Source organism: Trichosurus vulpecula, chromosome 7 (genome assembly GCF_011100635.1).
Source record: "Trichosurus vulpecula isolate mTriVul1 chromosome 7, mTriVul1.pri, whole genome shotgun sequence".
NCBI classification, from domain to species: Eukaryota; Metazoa; Chordata; class Mammalia; order Diprotodontia; family Phalangeridae; genus Trichosurus; species Trichosurus vulpecula.
In genome coordinates, this window is record NC_050579.1 from 274,414,695 (window position 1) to 274,434,211 (window position 19,517).

The window sequence follows — 19,517 nt, forward strand, 5'->3', positions numbered from 1 at the left end:
CTCAGGCCGAGGCCGCCCTGGGCTCCCCGCAGCGCGGAGGGAGGGGCGGGAGAGGGAGGCCCGGAGGCGCGCAGGCCGCCCCCTCCCTTCCCCTCCATGGTGTCCGCACCGCCACCGTGAGGCTGAGGGGAGGACCGTGCCCCCGTGGCGGCGGCGGCGGCGGCGACGGTGACGGGGCTGCTCCGGCTCCGCTCCAGCGGCCGCTGCTCCCTCTCTCCCGGGAGGGCGAGTGTGGGTTTTTTTCCGCTTTTTCGGCGGCGGCGGCGCGGGCGGGAGGTAGGGAGGGAGCGGGAGCGGGAGCAGGGGCGGCGGCGGGGGGAGGCCGGAGGGGCGGGTCCTGCCTGGGGGCTGATCCCTCCCCCCGCGCTGCCTCCCCTGGCCGGGCTCCGTGGCGGCAGCAGCGGCGGCGGCTCCGGCTCCCGTCCCTCTCCTCCCCTTCCCTTCCCTTCCCTTCCCCTCCCCTCCCCCGGGGACCAGCGGCCGCCGCGGGGGCCAGCGCGGAGGACGCGGAGGAGGTGGGGGAGCGGGAGGCCGCCGCTTCCCCGCCGAGGGGCCCCCGAGCGGCCAGGTCGGGCTGAGGTAACGGGGGCCACGGGCCCGGGCGGGGGCGGGGGCGGCGGGGCCCGGGCGGCCGGGGGAGGGGAGGAGAGGGGAGGGGCCCCGGGGAGGAAGGAGGCTTCCCGCTCCGGGCGGCGGTGGCGGTGGCGGTGGCGGCGGCGGCGGCAGAGCCGCGTGACTCCTCCCCGGGGGCGGAGGCGGCGGAGGCCCGAGCGGGCTGAGGGGGAGGGAGGCAAAGCTGAGGAGCGGGACCCCCCTCCCGCCGCCGCCGCCGCCATCTTGTCTCCCCTCGTCCTGGCGGCTGAGCGGGAGAGCCCTGCCCCCGCCGCTCGAGCCCCGCCCCCGCCTCGCCCGCCGATTGGAAGTTGCGGAGAACGGTCCCGCCTCCTCTCGGCCCTTGGCCCCGGGCTTCCGGGATTGGCAGGCCGCTTGTCCAATAGGGCTGCGGCTCCTCTCCCTCGCTTTATCAGTCTGTCTCTTGTGTCTGTCTGTCTGTCTTCAGATAGCTTTCTCCTCTCCTCCTCCCCGCCGCCACTGCTCCTCGAGAGGAGATATTGTTTCCCTCTCGACTTCTCTCCCCCTTCCCAAAGGGTTAAAGATTCTTCTGGAAGAAATACCCGCTTGAGGGGGCAGGGCTCAGCTAGAGACCTGACCTGCCTGATGAAAGTGCCAGGTCTCGGGGGCTCCATTGTGCACCTACTATGTGCGAGGTCTTATGGGGGCCCGATTGTGGGGATGCCCTCCCACCCCCCAGCTCCCCAGTTACCCCCGGGGTTGTAAGGGCAAGGAGGATGGAGCACCCCTGCGGCCGGCTATTGTTGGGCTTTCTCATTGGTGGCACTGACGGACCTCTGGCCAAACTGCATCCCAATTTGAAGCTTGTCGAGGGCCGGGAGCCGGTCCGCCTGGGCCCAGTCCGGTTTAGCACGGAATGGAGCCCGGTTCCTAGGCGGGTATTTATAGAGCAGGGAGGGGCTTACGGGGGCCATCTGCTTCAGTCTCCTCATTCGACAGACCAGGAAACTGAGGCCATCGGAGCTTAAGGGATTTGTCACTTAACTGATAGAAAGTTGTATTTGGAGCCCATGCCTCCGGACTCGGTGTTTCCACCTCCCCTCTCCCTTTCCATTGAACCATGCCAAGCTAGTTAATGGGTGGAGTATTTGAATGGAAAAGCCAGGGAGGGAATTATGCTAAATGAGACCCTCCCCACTCCCCCAAACACACACACACACACACACTTCCCCCCCCTTCGCCCACACTCCCTCTCCCCTCCCCCCCCCCCCCCATAGCTGAGAAAACTGGTTTCTTTGGGAGGTGGGTAAAAGAAGCAGCACTTAAAAACTGGCATCATGGGCAGGCAGGCTGACAGCAGCATCACGTGGCACAGGTTGCCCCAAAAGCATTTGAGGCCTCCCATCTGGTGGGTTCTTCATCCCTCCCCGCTTTCCTATGCATGGCACCCTGGATGAATTGTTGCCAGAATGATGAGGTTGTTGCTTGTGTCGATCTTGGGCTGCTGTTGGGATTGGTGGTGTTTTTAACTGTGATACTAATTGCATCTTATTAAAGGTAATAAACTGACATTCCATAGGTGATTTATACTTTCCATGGCAATTTTATATCCATTATCTCCTTTAGCATGAGAGAGGGAGGTATTATTTCTATTCCATCTTGTAGATGAAGAAACTGAGGCACTAAGAGAAAAAGCCACTTGTTCCAATTCATATGATAAATTAATTGAAGCAGAGTGTAAAAGTACAAGTTTTAAAACTCCTTATTGCATTCCCTTTCTAGAATCATGGCTTCTGGATGATGTTTTTCAGTCTGCCTTTTAAGGTAATTTGACAGCGGCTACCCCACTTCAGATGTGAGTGGTGTAGCTTATTAATCTGCCTTAATTTTGCCATGATGGAATTATAATAGGTATTTATATCGTATTTAAACCTTGGGGGACTGATGATAGTTGTTATATTTGTAGTACATTAAAACATGCAAAGTACTTTATATACATATATATATATCATCTTATTTCAGCCTCATTTGTGAGGTATATAGAATACAGGTAGAAGCACCTGTCACCCCATTGTCTAGCTACTGCCAACTCAGGTCAACTGGTACTCTAGGCTCCATTTTCAGGGAATATTGCTTGCTGTAGATACTTGTCAGCAATCGTAGCTCCCGTCCTCCAAACCTCTAAGGGAAAACTTCAGAACCATTGTATGAACGATAGTTCTTAGCCCTGTATGAGTGTAGAACAGTATGTATTTTGGAAGGGAGCATCTTTTGAGGTTATAACATGGGGTTAGGGCATCTTAATCCTTTGCTGTTTTCTGATTCAGAATGGGGATTTCTTTCAGTTTCCAGGGCTTCCAGATATACCTAATTTAAAGCATTCTAAAGATCAGACTACTCTAGGTCATTTTCTTGATTCTCTTACTAAGGCCTGTCCTATAGTTTTTAGGGTTTCTCTTAAGAGCTATTATATAGCTCAGATGCTGTGTGTGCAGTTTGAAGTCTGAACCAAGAAAGTACACATTTTAACCATAGATATGATACTACCCCTGGGTCACCATGATTCTGGGGTGGTGTAGGTTAACATGTTGAACTTGAAATAGATGAACTTTGATTTGAACCCTAAATCTTTTTCCTTTTTTGTAAAATGAAGATAATTCTTGTGCTATCTCCCTTCCAGGATGGTTGTGAGAAAAGCAATTTGTAAGCCTCAGAATGTTCATAGAAACGTTAGAGGAGCCTGGTGTAGTGGATAGAGAGCTGACCTTAGGAGTGAGGGAGGCTTGAGCTTAAGCCCTGCCTCTAACTTGCCCTTCCAGACAAATGACTTGACTTTGTGCTTCAGCCCACTAACTCTAAGACTATTAAGTTTCGGTGCAGGTGCTGAGTTGCATTGGTAGAGGATTTTTCATCCCTGGGAGTTCCCTATACCAGTTATATCACAGGTTTGATCCAAAATAAAACAATAATAAGGTAAATACCCATGACTATTTTAATGCTAAGTGGAGACACATGAAGCCAAGGTGGTCTTTCCCATTCTTTATGCTACTTGTCTTCCTCTGTCTGGACGTCGGCTTACCTTCTTTTCTTGGCTTTTTCTCTTAGGCTTTTTTCACGCCCAGACTCCACTTATTTGGACTGCAAGTAACATGAGGAAACCTCGAAGGAGATCCCGGCCGAACGCCGAGGGCAGACGTTCTCCGTCCCCCTACAGCCTCAAGTGCTCCCCGACTCGAGAGACACTAACTTACGCCCAGGCACAGCGGATTGTGGAGGTGGACATTGACGGACGACTGCACCGAATCAGTATCTATGACCCTCTGAAGATCATCACTGAGGATGAGCTGACAGCTCAGGACATCACCGAATGTAACAGCAACAAAGAAAACAGCGAGCAGCCTCTGTTTCCTGGCAAGTCCAAGAAAACCTCCTCAAAAGGCAAGAAAAAGGAGTCCTGTTCCAAGCATGCCCCAGGCACCTCCTTCCACCTGCCTCAGCCCAGCTTCCGAGTGGTTGACTCTTGCAGCCAGCCAGATGCACCACCCCTCCCTGCTGCTTACTACCGCTACATCGAGAAGCCCCCAGAGGACTTGGATGCAGATGTGGAATATGACATGGATGAGGAGGATCTGGCCTGGTTAGACATGGTGAATGAGAAGAGACTGGTGGATGGCCATGGGATCATCTCTGCTGACACATTTGAATTGCTCGTAGATAGACTAGAAAAGGAATCGTATTTAGAGAGCCGCAGTAGTGGGGCTCAGCAGACCCTTATCGATGAAGATGCTTACTGCTGTGTCTGTATGGATGATGAGTGTCACAACAGCAACGTCATCCTCTTCTGTGATATTTGCAACCTGGCTGTGCACCAGGAATGCTACGGGGTCCCCTACATTCCAGAGGGACAATGGCTTTGCCGATGCTGCTTGCAGTCCCCTTCCCGTCCTGTGGACTGTGTTCTTTGCCCCAACAAGGGTGGGGCCTTCAAGCAGACCAGTGATGGGCACTGGGCTCATGTGGTATGTGCCATCTGGATCCCTGAGGTCTGTTTTGCTAATACTGTGTTTCTGGAGCCTATTGAGGGTATTGACAATATCCCGCCAGCTCGATGGAAACTGACCTGCTACATTTGTAAGCAGAAGGGCCTAGGTGCGGCTATCCAGTGCCACAAGGTGAATTGCTACACAGCCTTTCATGTGACATGTGCCCAGCGGGCTGGGTTGTTTATGAAGATAGAGCCCATGAGAGAAACCAGCCTAAATGGTACCACTTTCACAGTGCGCAAAACAGCCTACTGTGAAACCCACTCCCCGCCAGGCACTGTGAAGAAGGAAGTCCTCCCTGCAGTCTCCAGTGAAGGAGGAGAAGAAGATGAGGCAAAGGAGGGAGGAGGAGAAGAAGAAAGCAAGGTCCCAGTAAGCAGTGCCCTGAAGACTTCCCTAAAGAAGAACAAAATGAAAGTAAAGCAGAAGATCAAGAAGGAATTGGAAGACCCATCGAAGGATTCACCTGCAACAGCACCCCTAGTGACTATAACACAGATCCCATCCTGCAGGTGAGCCATAGCCACCAAGCCAGGCAGGAAAGTAGACCAAGTACTCATTCTCTGGGGACTCTTATTCAGTCACCTTTGAGAGACAGAGAAAGGGAGAGACTCAAAGTCCTTCAAAAAAGAATAGGCCTTTGGATATGCAGATATCTAACCTCATGCACCCCCAGTTCTATTAAATCAGACAGTCTAGTGTGCACTAAGTAATCAGGCAGAGAAGAACTGTCAATGGTAATGGGCACGTTCTTGGGTTGATAAGGAGACGCAGTCTTGGAGAGAGGGTGATGAGTTAGTGAAGTTTTCCTGGAAAAGGTCAGCCTTAAGAAAGAATATTTCCATAGACTTCTAGAATGTCACAACATAGAAGGGTCTTAGAAATCTTCTAGGCAGGACTGACCTGCTCGAGATCACAACTCATTTAGTGGCAGAGCCAGTCTAGCACTCAGATGTCTAGGTCTTCTAATTCTAGTCCACTGGTCTATTGAGTACATCACATTTTTTCATAGAGGTGTAGGGAGAATGTGATGATGGGAAGAAGGGAGAATGAAGCCATTTAAAGGGTTTGCCAGTAACATGTACACTGGAGTGGAGCATGTGCCCATGGGGTATAGCTGGAGAGAAAGGGGTTCACCCAAGATTTATATTGTATCCTAATAGCATTTTGGCCTCTGCCCTGTGCTACTCCTTTTGGGCCCACATCTGCTTTGTGTGGGATGAGTACTGGAGTGAGCAGGCTCAGACCTTAGTCCATATTTCCAGAGTTGTTATGTCAGCTCTTTCCTTTGAGCACAGTTTCCTCTACCCAGCCCCTGAATTCTTTTGGGATCCTTGTAGGCAAACTGGTTCAGAAAGAGTGAGATTAAGAGTAGAACTTGCTGCACTTTGCAGGATTGGAGTGGTTGGAATTTTAGTGCCTGTTACTGAAAGGGGTCTAGATAGCAATTTCTTTTGGTACCATGATAGGTTTTTTTTAATTTAATATTTTTAGTTTTCAACATTGATTTCCACAAGATTTTGAGTTACAGATTTTCTCCTCATTTCTACCTTCCCGCCCTAAGATGGCATATATTCTGATTGCCCCTTTCCCCAGTCTGCCCTCCCTTCTCTCACCCCCCTCATCCCCTTATCCCCTTTCCCCTTACTTGTAGGGCAAGATAGATTTTTATACTCCATTGCCTGTATATCTTATTTCCCAGATGTATGTAAAAACAACTTTTTTTTAAACATTTGTTTTTAGAACTTTGAGTTCCATATTCTTTCCCTTCTTCCCTCCCCACCCACCCTCCTTGTGAAGGCAAGCAATTCAACATAGGCCACACATGTATCGTTATGCAAAACACTTCCATAATAGTCATGTTGTGAAAGACTTAACTATATTTCCCTCCATCCTATCCTGTTCCCCTTTATTCAGTTTTCTCCCTTGACCCTATCCCTTTTCAAAAGTGCTTGCTTTTGACTACCTCCTCCCCCAATCTGCCCTCCCATCTATCATCCCCTCCCCACCCCCCATCCCCTTCCCTCATACTTTCCTGTAGGGTAATTGAGTGTGTATGTTATTCCCTCCTTAAGTTCATGATAGGTTTTGGTTATAGAGTGGGGAAATGGCTGGATGAAAGAGAGCTCCTTGTCCTTTTTTAGACCTACATAAATGCTCCTTTTTTCCCAGTTGCCAGCTTATAAAAACTGGCCCAAGCCTGGCTTGTTCTAGCTCAGCAGTCTTCCCCTGAACTTAATTAACTTGAACCTGGATGCTGGGACTTGGGCTTCTCCTTTGAGGAAGAATAGAGGATCTTAATGAGCTTTCTAGAGTCTCACTAATATGCTTTTAGATGTCAGTTATTTTCACTGATCAAAGTTAGGCAAAATCCTTGTGACTCCTAAGTTTTCCACAAGAACCCCAAACATTAGGATGTCTCTAAGGGGGTCACACTTGGCCCAAATGATAGCACCCCTGATAGAGAACTTCCAGTTTTCCTTTCTTATGAGACATCATAGTATCAGAGAAAGAATGCTGGACTTGGAATCAGGAGATGTGGGTTTAAATCCTAACTCTGACACATGCATAGATCACATAACCTCTTTAATCCATTATTGTCCTAGGGCTGGGAATACTTGCACAACCTATCTCATATGGTTGGTCTGAGGAAAGTACTTCCTTAAAGTGTTATATAGATGTGAGGAGTTCTTAATTTTTGTGTCATTAGCAACAGGGGGAAGGAAATAGTGCTGATATTATAGTTCTTACTTCCTTTGGCTGCATTCTTCAGGGATGTAGGGACATGCACATAGTTCAGGTACTCAGCAGGTGTTTATGAAGCATCTCATAATTGCTAGACACTGTGTGTACAAAGCATCAAATAGCGATGACAACAGGAGTGCTTCCATTGTGGTTCCAATGTGGGGAACTGGGAGGGAGGGGTTAGGTTGAAGGCTGGTAGTAAAAATCCAAGATGCTGAACTTTGGATACCTGACTTTGCTATTATCATTTTAAATCTTTCTCTTTACTGAAGTGTTTGGCAACTTGTCCCTGCTCCACGAGCTCTAGAGGAGACTAAGGTCAGGATGGGGACTTGGGTGCCATGACCCAGCCTCCCCTCTGACTCTGAGTACCGGCCTGTCTTGCTCCCTGCTCCCCGCCCCCACTCTCCCCAAGGTTGAACAAGATCTGTAGTGGCCTCTCCCTACAGAGGAAGACCCAATTCATGCAGCGGCTTCATAGCTACTGGCTGCTGAAACGACAGGCGAGGAATGGTGTTCCTCTCATCCGGCGCCTACACTCGCACCTTCAGTCCCAAAGAAATGCTGAGCAGGTGGGTGAGGGGCTGAGGGGAAGAATGGAAGAATACCCAGGTACATGGGGGGGGGGGGTGGCATATGTGATTGGTCTCACACTGCTTGAGGTATGGCAGCCTTTGAGGCTAGACTCTTCTTGCCCCAGGAACTCATGGCCAGTAATTATGAGTTCGATTGGTTTAGGCAATCATGTAGCCACCGCTTCCAACTGGCAGCAGCCTCCCCAGGGACCATGGCAGGTTTGGGGGACAAGCTTCAATGGCAGGACTAAGACTGATCTCAGTAGAGCAGATAAGGCAGCAGAAACAAAGTGGAGTGGGACATTGAGCTTGGAGACTTCAGGGGGAGGGGAGAAAGAAAATGGACTTGAATGTAGTCTTGTGGTCCTTCCTTCTCAATGTCATCGTTTTTCCCTTTTTACTCATACTTTCCCCTAGGCCCCGGATGATATGTGCGCTCTCAGGCAAGGGTACAGGTAGTGTTTGGCAAATAACTTACCCTATTACAATATTTTTACAACTACAAATCGATTGGCATTGAAGGAGCTTTTCGATATACCCCAGGAAAAATATTTAATCACTTTATTTTATATTTTCATGTGGTCGTGCATGGAAAACTATGATTTTTTTCATTCATATTATATAGCAGGTAGAGGAATGCTTGCTGAAAAGCTGAAGGGGTTTGGTCTCTCAAAAAGCTTGAGAATCCGTACCCGAAGCCTTTATACATGCCTGTCTCCTAAGTTGAAGACTTTCATTGGCTCTGCTGCCCCTCCCCCAGTTGCTGCCTTATTTCTTTCCATTTGTAGCCACACTCTTCTACGTTTAAGCTCTCCTTTAGGACCTTTCAGCGTGGCCTCTTACTTCCACCCTGCTGAAACTGCTTTCCGTAGATCACAGTGACCCCCTTCTTCGGATGATCTAGTCCTCATTCTTCTTGAACTGATAGCTTTATTTGTTGCTGTGTTGCTGTCCCTTCCCTCAGCTTCTGTAACGTGATCTTCTGATTTTCCCACCTCCTTGACAACTCCTGTTACTGATGACCCTTTTAACTGTGCATTCACTGGTTCTTCTTTCTTTCTGTTAATCCTCTTTGGCTCAGCAGTCTCATTCACATCATATTTTTAGGACTCCAAATTCCACCTCCCCAGCCCCAACTTTTGGTTCCTTTCTTGTCCTGTTATCTCCAGTTTACTACAGGATATTTCTTTCCACTGTTACTTATCTCTGCAGACTTTTTGGAAATTCACTTCCTTGCTATTGTCCCCCTTCCCCAGTGATTTAGCACCTCATCTAAACTTTCCCATCCCTATCAAGACCCCCCCCTTCACTGTACTGAATTCTCATACTATGGTCATCAGATGATGCATCTGGGGTTGTAAGGGCCCTTGAAGATCACCTGGGAATTTCCTCATTTTACAGATCAGGAACTTCAGACTCAGAGAAATTAAGTGATTTGCCTAAGATCACACAGGCTGCAAGAATCAGAATTGGAACCTGAATTCCTGACTAATGCCTGTAAATCCAAAACTTTTCCCTCTACACCAGAGCCTTTCTGATTGACTTTTTTTTTCATTATTCTTCTCCGCATGGTCCCCCATACTTAGTCATTCACTAAATTCAATTGATTCCTCTATAACATCTGTTAGGTTTGTCTGTTTATTTCCATTCTTTCAGTCTCCATCCCATTCTGAGGCCATGTAATCATTACTGTAGTGGCTTCTTAGAGGTGCCTTTAATTTCAGGTTCTTTGCTACTTCAGGGGAGCCTTAAACATAGCTGCTCAGAATCTAGAAAGGCTACTTGGATGTCAGAATGTTCTGGAATGTTGGAGCTGGAAGGGAACTTCAAGACCATCTTGTAAGACCCAGAGAAGAGAAAAATGACTCAGTCAGAGTTATAATGAACTCTGTGATCTTCAGGTCTTTTGACTCTTGAGTTCAGTGCTTTTTCTACTACTCTACACTGATGCCTCAGCCTGACCTTCAAAGTCCTCCATCATTTGGTTCCTGTCCCTTTTCAACCTCAACCTTGGTTCCTAATTGCAGACCTTTCATCTAGTCATTTCTTTTGCAATTTCACATCTATTATCACTCTACAAGAGTCAACTCATTGGGTCTTGGAAGCCTTCCTGGATGAATCCCGACCTTTTCTGATAATTCTTTCATAGCATCCTACACCCCTTCTTCCCCTCCCCTCCCCCTAAATCCCAAGCTACTTAATAACTCCTTGTAGGACAAAGGCCTAGTCAAATCACCCTCCCCCTGCTCACATTTGGTGGTCTCATTTCCTGTGTGCCCCTTCTTAGTTGTCTGTTGCCACAGTGGAAGCCACTGAGCTGCCTTTAGGCATGAAATGACTTTCCATTTAGTAGCCTCCTTAGGCCAGAATTGAAGATTTTGACATTGACAGTAGCCAAATATAGAGGATGGGAAGGAAGGGAGAAGGGAATTTTTTTACCAAGGCCTAGGGAGGAGGCTGATGCCTGCAGAAAGTGTGTGTTTCCCACATCCCCCCCAGCTCCTCCCTTTGCTTCCTAGAAGGAACAGGACGAGAAAACCAGTGCCGTAAAAGAAGAGCTTAAGTACTGGCAGAAGCTTCGCCATGACCTGGAGCGGGCACGGCTGCTCATTGAGTTGATCCGAAAGAGAGAGAAGCTCAAGAGGGAGCAGGTAAGAGGAAACTGCTTCCTTCCCCTAAGATTCTTGGCCAAGTGTTGGTATAAGGGAAAGTCAAGAACAGAATCACTGAATCTGAAAAGCATTGAGTGCTGTCCAAATCCACTCTATGACCATCCAGCAAGTGCCTGTCCAGCCTTGGCTGGAAGACAGCTAGGAACGATGAGCCCACTACTTCCTGAGGCACCTGGTTTGTGTGTTGGTCTTTCCTTCTTGCTTTAGAGGTGTTGGTCTGTGGTGTGAGTAACTTTCTTGTTCTGCGCATGCACTAGTATTTGGGCATAGTCCTGGACCCACAGACCTCCAAGCTAGTGCCCCCCAGTCTGGGATCCATGTGGTCCATTCAGATTTTTGTTATCTATGTTATTCATTTGGCAATTCATTGTTTGTTACTTAGTCGTCTGGACAAAAGATGATGGTCCAAAGCTGGTCTCTTTGGTTACAGAAGCAGTGCAAGAGGCCCTGCTGAGCCACAGAGGCAGAGGGGACACAACACTTTTATCCCTTTGTTTGAGGCTGTGTTTAGATCAGCCCAACAGCCACAGTAGCTCAGCAGGGCCCAGAGAGGCAGCCAGACCCCTTTCAGGGGAGGTCTCTAGCCACAGCTGAGAGCTGCAGCACTAAGCTTGTACCTCTTAAACTAGGTAGGACAGCTTAGGCTCAGTTTTTGGAACCGGGAGGAACTATTTGGGACTTTCACCATTGGATCTGTACCAGCCATGCTAACCCTTCATGAGGCTCCTGGTGCATACCCTCAGCCATGTGTCATCACTACTTCCCATGTCTGGTTAAGAAGGGGCGAGCAGGAAGCAGTCCTCGATTGGCATGGGCAACAGGACAAGGTTTCATTTCCAAGTCGTGCTGTGCCCTTCCAGCCCTTTCACCATTGGTGGCATAGCCATCTTAACAAGGATAAATGTTTGTGGTGGGGTGTGTGTGTGTGTATGTATGTGGTGGGGGAGAGGGATTAGGGGAAAGGAGAGCATGCAAGTTCCTGCTCATCACCCTTCCCTCCTCCTCTGAACTCCTTAGGTCAAGGTCCAGCAGGCCGCAATGGAGTTGGAGCTGACTCCTTTCAACTTCTTGTTGCGTACGACTCTGGATCTTCTACAGGAGAAAGATCCTGCCCAAATCTTTGCTGAACCTGTCAACCTGAGTGAGGCAAGTTTTTTCCTCACCACCACCCCCACCCCACACCCACCCTGCCCCTGTCAACCTGAATGTGGTAGTGCCACTGCTGGGACAAAAACCTAATACTTAAAAGAGAGTTTCCAGATCAGGTGCCACGTAGTTTTAATTTGGGGGTAGGTTTAGGTGGGAAAGGGGCCAGGACTCTTTTCTAGGAGGATGAAGAATTGGTACCCTGGTGAATGGTGACACAGAATAGATAGCTGAGAGTGGTATGGGTTGAATGACGGGGGCCCTGAAGTGGTGGTGGGGGTAAGGGCGAAGTTTAGAAGGATATGGGCAAGGAGCTGCCTGTGAGTTTATCAGGGCCAAGTGGAAGGGGCAGCTAAGAGTGCCGGTGAAGGGTGCACTCTGTTTGGCTAGTAAATGGTTTTTGTAATTGTACAGGTTTTATATGTTTAGGTTCCAGATTACCTGGAATTCATATCCAAGCCAATGGATTTTTCCACCATGAGGCTGAAGCTGGAGTCCCATCTGTACCACACCCTGGATGAATTTGAGGAGGACTTTAACCTTATAGTTACCAACTGTATGAAGTACAATGCTAAAGACACAATTTTCCACCGGGCAGCTGTCCGCTTGAGGGACCTGGGAGGGGCTGTCCTACGGCATGCCCGGCGGCAGGCAGAGAACATCGGCTATGACCATGAGGTGGGAACCCACCTACCTGAGTCACCAAAAATGGAGGACTTTTATCGCTTCTCCTGGGAGGACGGTGAGAAGCTTGGGGTGGTGGGGAAGCTAGTGGCTAAGCATTTGGGCTGGGCTGGGCTACCACTGGCAGAGCTAGAGGGCCAGAGAAGGTTCTTTGGGACAGTAAAAGCCAGTAGGGTGATGGGGCATATGTGGGGGAAACAGAACTGGTTATGTACGCTGTGTGTCTTGGTTTCAGGGTGGGGAGGGCCCTCACTAGGGCTTGCCCTTTGCAGAACAGGAACCTCTTCAAGACCGAAAGCTCAATGTACTTAGCTCATTTCAAAAGGTACAAGGACAGCAGGAGCGCTTTGGAAAACTGGCTTAGGGAGCTGGAGCCTCTCCTAAAGCTTCTCCTCCTCCTGGGCTTCCCCTTCCCTGTATGGTTGGTGTACGGGGCTTGCATGTTGGTGTTTGTCGGTCTTTTTGGGGGTGAGTAGGTTGGTGACAGAAACACTGAATCACCTGAGCTCAGAGCATTGATCCTCAGGGCTTTCTGCTCTGCTGGAGCAGCCAGACAGTCACCCAGGCAAGGGAATTTCTGCCTGTGATCCCTTCCAAGAAGCCCATTCTTGACTGTGAGCTGCTTCCTGCAGATGCTTCCCACATTCTGATCTTGCCCAATTGGCTCCCCTCTGTGCAGTGGTATTGCCAGGGCTGAGGCTCTACAGTGACTCTGCTAGAAGCTCCGGTCCCAGGCATTTCAGGAGAGAGTATTTCATCCAGAGGACTCAGCTCCTTCCCCTTGCCCTCGGCCGTGCTGGTCCTTCAGCCCCCTCTGTCCTCCCTTCTCCCTGGCAGTGGACAACATCCTCCTCCCAGAGAACCGGGCTCACCTATCCCTGGAGGTGCAGCTGAAGGAGCTTCTGGAGAAGCTGGACCTGGTGAGCACGATGCGATCCAGTGGGGCTCGGACCCGCCGTGTTCGCCTGCTGCGGCGGGAGATCAACACCCTCCGGCAAAAGCTGGCACAGCAGCAGCCAAACAAGATGGTGCCCAATGGGGAGTTGCCACCAGGGCCCCGGGAGGAGGTGGACGTGGTGGAGAAGGCCCTGCATGGAGAGGAAGAGGAGGATGGGGAGAAAGGTGAGAGGTGTGCACAGGCAGGGCCAAGTGTTGTTAGAGTTTCTGGCAAGGAAGGCCCAGACAACTCCTTGCTGTTTCCCAGCTGGTGGGTGGATGCCTGTGAGCCCACCATTGGAGCCTCATTTTTGTGTCTTGAGACTCTGGCACCAGTTGAATTGCCAGGACCCCTGGTAGAGTAACACCTGAAGCTGTTATTAATAGTTACCTTAGTGTGTATCAAGGATATGAGAACAGGTTTTGATGTGGAGGTAAGAGGCTCGTGAGGAAGCTCAGCACAGTGCCAAGGGGCTGGGGCAGGAAGCATGCTGGATTCAGTGTCAGAGGAACGTACTCCAGTCTCACCTCTGTTGCTTAGAACTTGGTGTGGTCTTGGATAAGTCTCTCTCTGGGCCTCAGTTTTCTCATCTGTAAGATGCGTAGGTGGACCTAGATGATCCTTTGAAGTTCTAAACCTGAAATCTTGTGATTTCTAAGCCAGGACACCAGAATTCTAATCCTGGCTATGCCATTGACCTGCTCTGGGAACTGGAGAAGTCATTTTCTTCTTTGGGCTTCTGCTGCTTCCTCTGTGAAATGAGGAGGATGGGGCTAGATTGTCTGTCTCCCAGTTCCCTTTGAAATGTAATCCTCTATAGGTCCTATCAGAAGAAGAGTCTAATTTGCAAGTTGCTTCCAGGAAGGTATTTGGTGACTAGAGCTGCTTTCCCTTTCTTTTCCCCAGTTGGGAGAGGTGTCTTGGTGGCACAACTGGGGATTCAGTCTGGAGTTGGGTTTTGAGAGTGTTTGTTCCTCAGAAGCTGGATGAATTGGTATGATGAACTTTAGTTTCTTTGGGGTCTGGTGCTGTCTCAGATGGGCAGATGGGTCAGACTTGTGGAGAATATCCCTTTAGATCTGAGATGCGGCAGGGAGAATGACGGGTAGCCTAAAGCTTAGTGATATGGTTTTGGACTTGGGAGTCAAGAGGCTCCAGTTTTGATTCCACTGACTTTCTTTGTGATCCTGGACAAGTCACCTAAATGCGTTTCAGCATCTGTAAAACAGGGATCTTTAAGGCTCTTCCTCCTTCCCTCACATGGGTGGTATGAAGCAAGATGGAACCACAGATAAGAAAGCACTTGGATCTAATCAGAGGAAATTCACTATGTAATATCAGAACTGCAACCAGCTTAGTTGATAACCTTAAAACCTTCCTCATTCCCTTTAAATGTATTTTAGGATGATTTCTGAGGCTTGATAAGTCTTAGGAAATCATGTGCTTTCATTCCTTTAGGTTAATGAGTTGAGGTTTTTTTTTTTCTTTTTTTGGGGGGGGGGAGTGACTCTTTCTAAAATGTTCAAGCAGATTCTTTTTCTTTCTAGCAGATGACACCAAGCCTCCTCATCCCCCGACTCTGGAGCCTACAGGGCCAGCACCTTCCCTGTCTGATCTGGATTCCCTCCAGGACCCTCCAACCTTGAAACCCATCAGTGAGAGCAAAATCCCAATAAGGCTTTCAAAATATGGGAAGGTGGAGGACGAGGTCTTGGACAAGGTGCCGTCACAACGAGGGAGCCAGCCCTTCCAGCGCCTGCTGAGTGACAATGGCCTTAACAGACTGTCCCTTCCAGCCCTTGAGATGTCCACTATGCCTCCCCTTAGTGGTGTGGGCCGACGTACCTCTGTCCTCTTCAAAAAGGCCAAGAATGGGGTCAAACTTCAAAGAAGCCCTGATGGCTCCCTTGAGAATGGAGAGGACCATATTCTGATGGACCTCCCTGCCTCTCCGGCCAGCACTGAGGGCGAGAGGCAAGCTCGAAAGCGACCACGGAGCAGGAGTTGCAGCGAGAGTGATGGGGAGAAGTCCCCTCAGCATGTGGAAGAGACAGGTGACCTAACCTGTGGCTCCGCTTGCTGCTGCTTGTGCTTCAGGGAATAAGGATTGTCTTAATGTCTGCTTCTGCTTGCCAGCTGGCCAGTTGTACTATCCTTGGGGGCAGGCTCAGAATACTCTAGTAGTCACTTACCTCCTTAATAAGCCCTGTGGAAGCCAGTTGTTTGAGGGTCTGGTAACCCAGACTGGTTTTACATGCTACTAGTAACCAGAGATTCAGTCAGTCAACCAGCAGTTACTTGTTCCTTTCCTAATCTGTCTCGTGCTGACCTGGACACAGTGGGGCTACAGAGAAGTACACATTTACAATATAGGAGCTTGTTGGTAGCCAAGATATATGAACATTAAGATGATGATATAGGGCGCAGTGTACGATTATGTGCCAAATGAGTGGTACAGATGTCTTTGGTGTTCAGATGTACTTGGTGAGAGGAGGCAGATGGCATGGAACAGTTAGGGAATACTTGGTTGAGGAGGTGAGACTTGAGCTGGGCTGAGTGCTTTCTAGGCTTTTGGGGGTGAGAGTGACCATGGGTATGTGCTGAAGGCAGTGATGAAATCAGGCTGATGAAATGTAGTCTACTGGGGAATAGTTCCAGCAAGAGTGGATGAAATAGGATGGGTCCTGAGTAGTGATGTTAACTCATATTTGTTTGGGGGGTGGGGGTTGCTTGGAGTCCAGAGTTGATTGGCCGGTTCTTGATCTCTTCTGTCTTTCCCTTATCCTTTTGGATAGGGGCAGAACTTTCTTGATCTTTCTGATCTCTCTCCTTGCTATTGGGGAGAGAATTTGTCTCTGGAGATTTAATTAGCTACACCCAGTCCCAACTTCTAGCTCCCTTTTTAGCCTAAGGGCATTTAATGGACTTTCAGGTTCAAGAATTTTCCTTCCTCCCCTTTGAGGTAGGATAGTAAAAATGTTACCATTCTCAATTTATCAGCAACAGACCCTGAAGCTGAAAGGGAACAAGCCTTGGGTCTGAGGTTCAAAAACAGGAAAGCCCCGAAAGCCAGTTTGAGGAGTTTAGGCTTGATGGTATTTGGGGAAAGCCCTGGGTTGTTTGGCTGAGGTCTTGGAGGGAGGAGGGGCAGAAGAGGTTCTTACATCCTTCAGGAGGCGATTTGGTCCCTCTCTCCCCACCCCCATTTCCCCATCAGCCAGAGGTACATCCTTTATCTGTTTTCTTCCTCTTCCAACTGTACCTATCATTTCTTTGTCCAAAATTGTATGTGTGCATATTCTCTGTAGAACTGGTTAACCATTGAGACCGACTCTTAGTTAATAGGTCCTGCTTTAGGGGATTAGCTGTTAAATTTAATGTCCGTTCTGAGAGACGCATATGGATGCATATGGGTGATGGGCAGTGTGACATTTTTAGAATCTGCTCATTTCATAGCCTGACATATGCCAGTGAATAGTAATAAGAATATGAATGCTTTCTATTTGAATTGCACATACTCGATTCTCACTGGAACCTTGTGAAATGGGCACTATCAGGGTTACTCCCATTCAACAGAGAGGACACAGAAGCACAGTTATTAAGGAACTTTCCTAAGATGATACAGTTATGGTCAGACAAAAAATAACAACCTAAGTCTTTTGGCCACATGTTTTACCCACAAATTAAGATATGGATGATGGGTGTCTGCCAGAACTTAAGTGGGGATGCCTATTCATTGCACTGTCACTGAAATTACTTTGGGCTCTGTATCAGACAGTTGAGCCACTGAGATGAAGATCATTTTCTAGATCTGGTATGACTGGATAAAAATTTCAATTCCTCCTAAAGAGCTCCCTGCTATAAATAGCCCTCTTCTCATTCATGCTTAATCTGGTCCCTACAAGATAAGGCATTCTTTCTGTTTCACACGTGGGGGAACCAAGATTGAGAGAAGAGGGGAAGGGACCTAGCCATCATATGGGCTGCCAGAACTGGGATTAGAATTTGGAAATTCTGGCTTTCAGCCCAGGGTAGGTGTATTATAATTGTAGTATGAGACGTTTAGTTCTGTTGGATCACCTGTCTTCTGTGTCTTCCTAACTTTGCTGGATATTTCAGGGCTGTTCTTTTCTTAGCTTCTTCCTAACTCCCGACTGTCCCTCTTCCAAGAGAATGAGACTTGGCTGTTTCCAACAGTGTATTGTATAGGGGTGTGAATGTTTATCTGGAACAGCAAAGAGGGTGGGCTCCCAGAAGGTCAGAGAAAGCTCTCTGATCATCATCTAGGCTTTAAATGAGAAGCAGAATTTGGATTCATGAGAATTATGAGGGTGGGAAACCTTCAGTTTTTGCCTTTAAATTCAAATGATGGCCTATATAGAGCATGTTCTTCTCTGTAAAGTGAAATGCAGGAGAGTAAATGTTTTGGGGCGGAAATGAGAATTCCTATTTACTGGTCAAAACCATCAGCCTTTAAAAAAAAATCCTCACCTTGCCAAGATTCATTCATTCACTGACATGGTGTAGCCCTGGTCACTAAGCTCACTTGAATAGCTGCTACCATCTCCCTCCACTCTGCCCTGAACTAGTGGTGTGTGTTGGGAATTTTAATTTATGCACCATAGCTCACTGTGTGTTTGTGTGTGTATGTGTGTGTGTGTCCGTCCTTGGCAGGAGTCACCAACGGCTTTGGGAAGCACACAGAAAGTGGGTCTGATTCAGAATGTAGTTCTGGTCTTGGTGGTGGCCTGGCATTTGAACCTTGCAGGTAAGGATTTCACTTCCTAAATCCTCATATTTTTGTCTCTTGCCCCTTCCCTTCAGCCTCTGTGCAATAACAGCTTGATTTTCTGTTGCGATTCTCATTTTTAAGAATTTTTTGTTTTTGCTTTCTTTTCCTCTTGGCTTTTGTTTTTAGAGCCAAGAAGACTGTAACTTCACAGGTGTATCCATGGTCCCAAAGACCTTGGTCCCTGTGGCTTCAGGCCATTCTTCTGGGGAGGGAAAGTAGAAAGGTAGTAACAACTGATCAAGAGCCAAGTGGACAAAATAACATTTCAGTCAAGGGTCTAAATGGGGGACGCGCATTCAAAACAGGAAGCTGGATCCTCTGGAAGGTGGCTTCTTTCTTCTTTACACTTCCAACCCTCTCCCTAGCTGCTGGCAGAAGGGTGATGGTCTTCGAAGGGTGAGTGATTTTATTGTTGGAAAGGGTGCTTACGAAGACTTTTGAATTGTCTTTCAAAGGTCTCAAACTTCTCTGTTTTTCCATTAAACTTGGAGGAACCTTTAGATATTATGTAGTTCTGGGACCCAGAGAAGTGAAATGATTTTTTTCCAGGTTTACGCAGGTAATAAATAGCCAGCTTGAGAGCTGGACCCAGTTAGATCCAGACCCTCTAGTTCTAAATCCAGTGCTTAGTGAATAGGCAGAAATAATACTACATTTTCCTTGATGGCAAGAGCTCTAACACGAGTCATTAAGGTCTTCAAAGTTTTCTAGCTCTGTGATTCTCTAGGTCTTTATTGAACTTCTACTGTGTAGCCAGTGTTGACCGAAGCACCAGGAGAAAAGGGAGCAGGGGAGAATTTGAGATCAGGAAGGAAAACAGACTCCCAGGAATAGAACTCAGCATTTCTCCCTTTGGCTACAGAATGGTACTTCGATATAACAAAGTCCTATGATCCCGACTTGTCTTTGAGGTATTAAGGAAGAGGCCACCTTCCTTGTTTTGGACCTGGGTTTCCATTGGTGCTAATAACTGCATTGAATACTGGGCTTCATTCCACAGTGGAATTTCAGAGTTTAAATAAATTCAAAAACTTAGGTAATTTTTTTGGCTAGCAGTAGTACATAAAAGGACAGCTAGATGGCGCAGCGGGTAGACTGCTGGGCCTGGAGTCAGGAACGCTCCTCTCTATGGGTTCAAATCTGGCCTCAGATACTTAATAGGTGGTGTGACCCTGGGCAAGTCACTTCCCTCTCTTTGCCTCAGTTTCCTCATCTGTAAAATCAGGAGAAGGAAATGGCATACCACCCCAGTATCTTTGCCAAGAAAACCCCAAATGGGGTCACAAAAAGTCAGACATGAATGGAAAATAACTGAACCACAGTACACAAAATGAATGTACCTTAAAGAAA

The 19,517-nt window shown here is 48.3% G+C and overlaps 1 protein-coding gene across 4 annotated transcripts in view; it reads left to right on the forward strand.

Moving 5' to 3' along the window:
- The first annotated feature begins 436 nt into the window (after window positions 1–436).
- Window positions 437–19,517, forward strand: part of BRPF3 (bromodomain and PHD finger containing 3) — a 32,290-nt gene continuing 13,209 nt past the window's right edge. Inside the window, exons 1-9 of one of the 4 annotated variants that reach the window (XM_036767029.1) lie at window positions 437–579; window positions 3,679–5,128; window positions 7,777–7,933; window positions 10,456–10,587; window positions 11,626–11,754; window positions 12,184–12,496; window positions 13,276–13,560; window positions 14,923–15,429; window positions 18,050–18,143. In XM_036767029.1, coding sequence (XP_036622924.1) covers window positions 3,723–5,128; window positions 7,777–7,933; window positions 10,456–10,587; window positions 11,626–11,754; window positions 12,184–12,496; window positions 13,276–13,560; window positions 14,923–15,429; window positions 18,050–18,143 — 3,023 coding nt within the window. In that variant the 5' untranslated portion in view covers window positions 437–579; window positions 3,679–3,722. The remainder of the gene's footprint in view (window positions 580–3,678; window positions 5,129–7,776; window positions 7,934–10,455; window positions 10,588–11,625; window positions 11,755–12,183; window positions 12,497–13,275; window positions 13,561–14,922; window positions 15,430–18,049; window positions 18,144–19,517) is intronic. The other 3 variants (XM_036767030.1, XM_036767031.1, XM_036767032.1) reach the window with 3 other exon arrangements.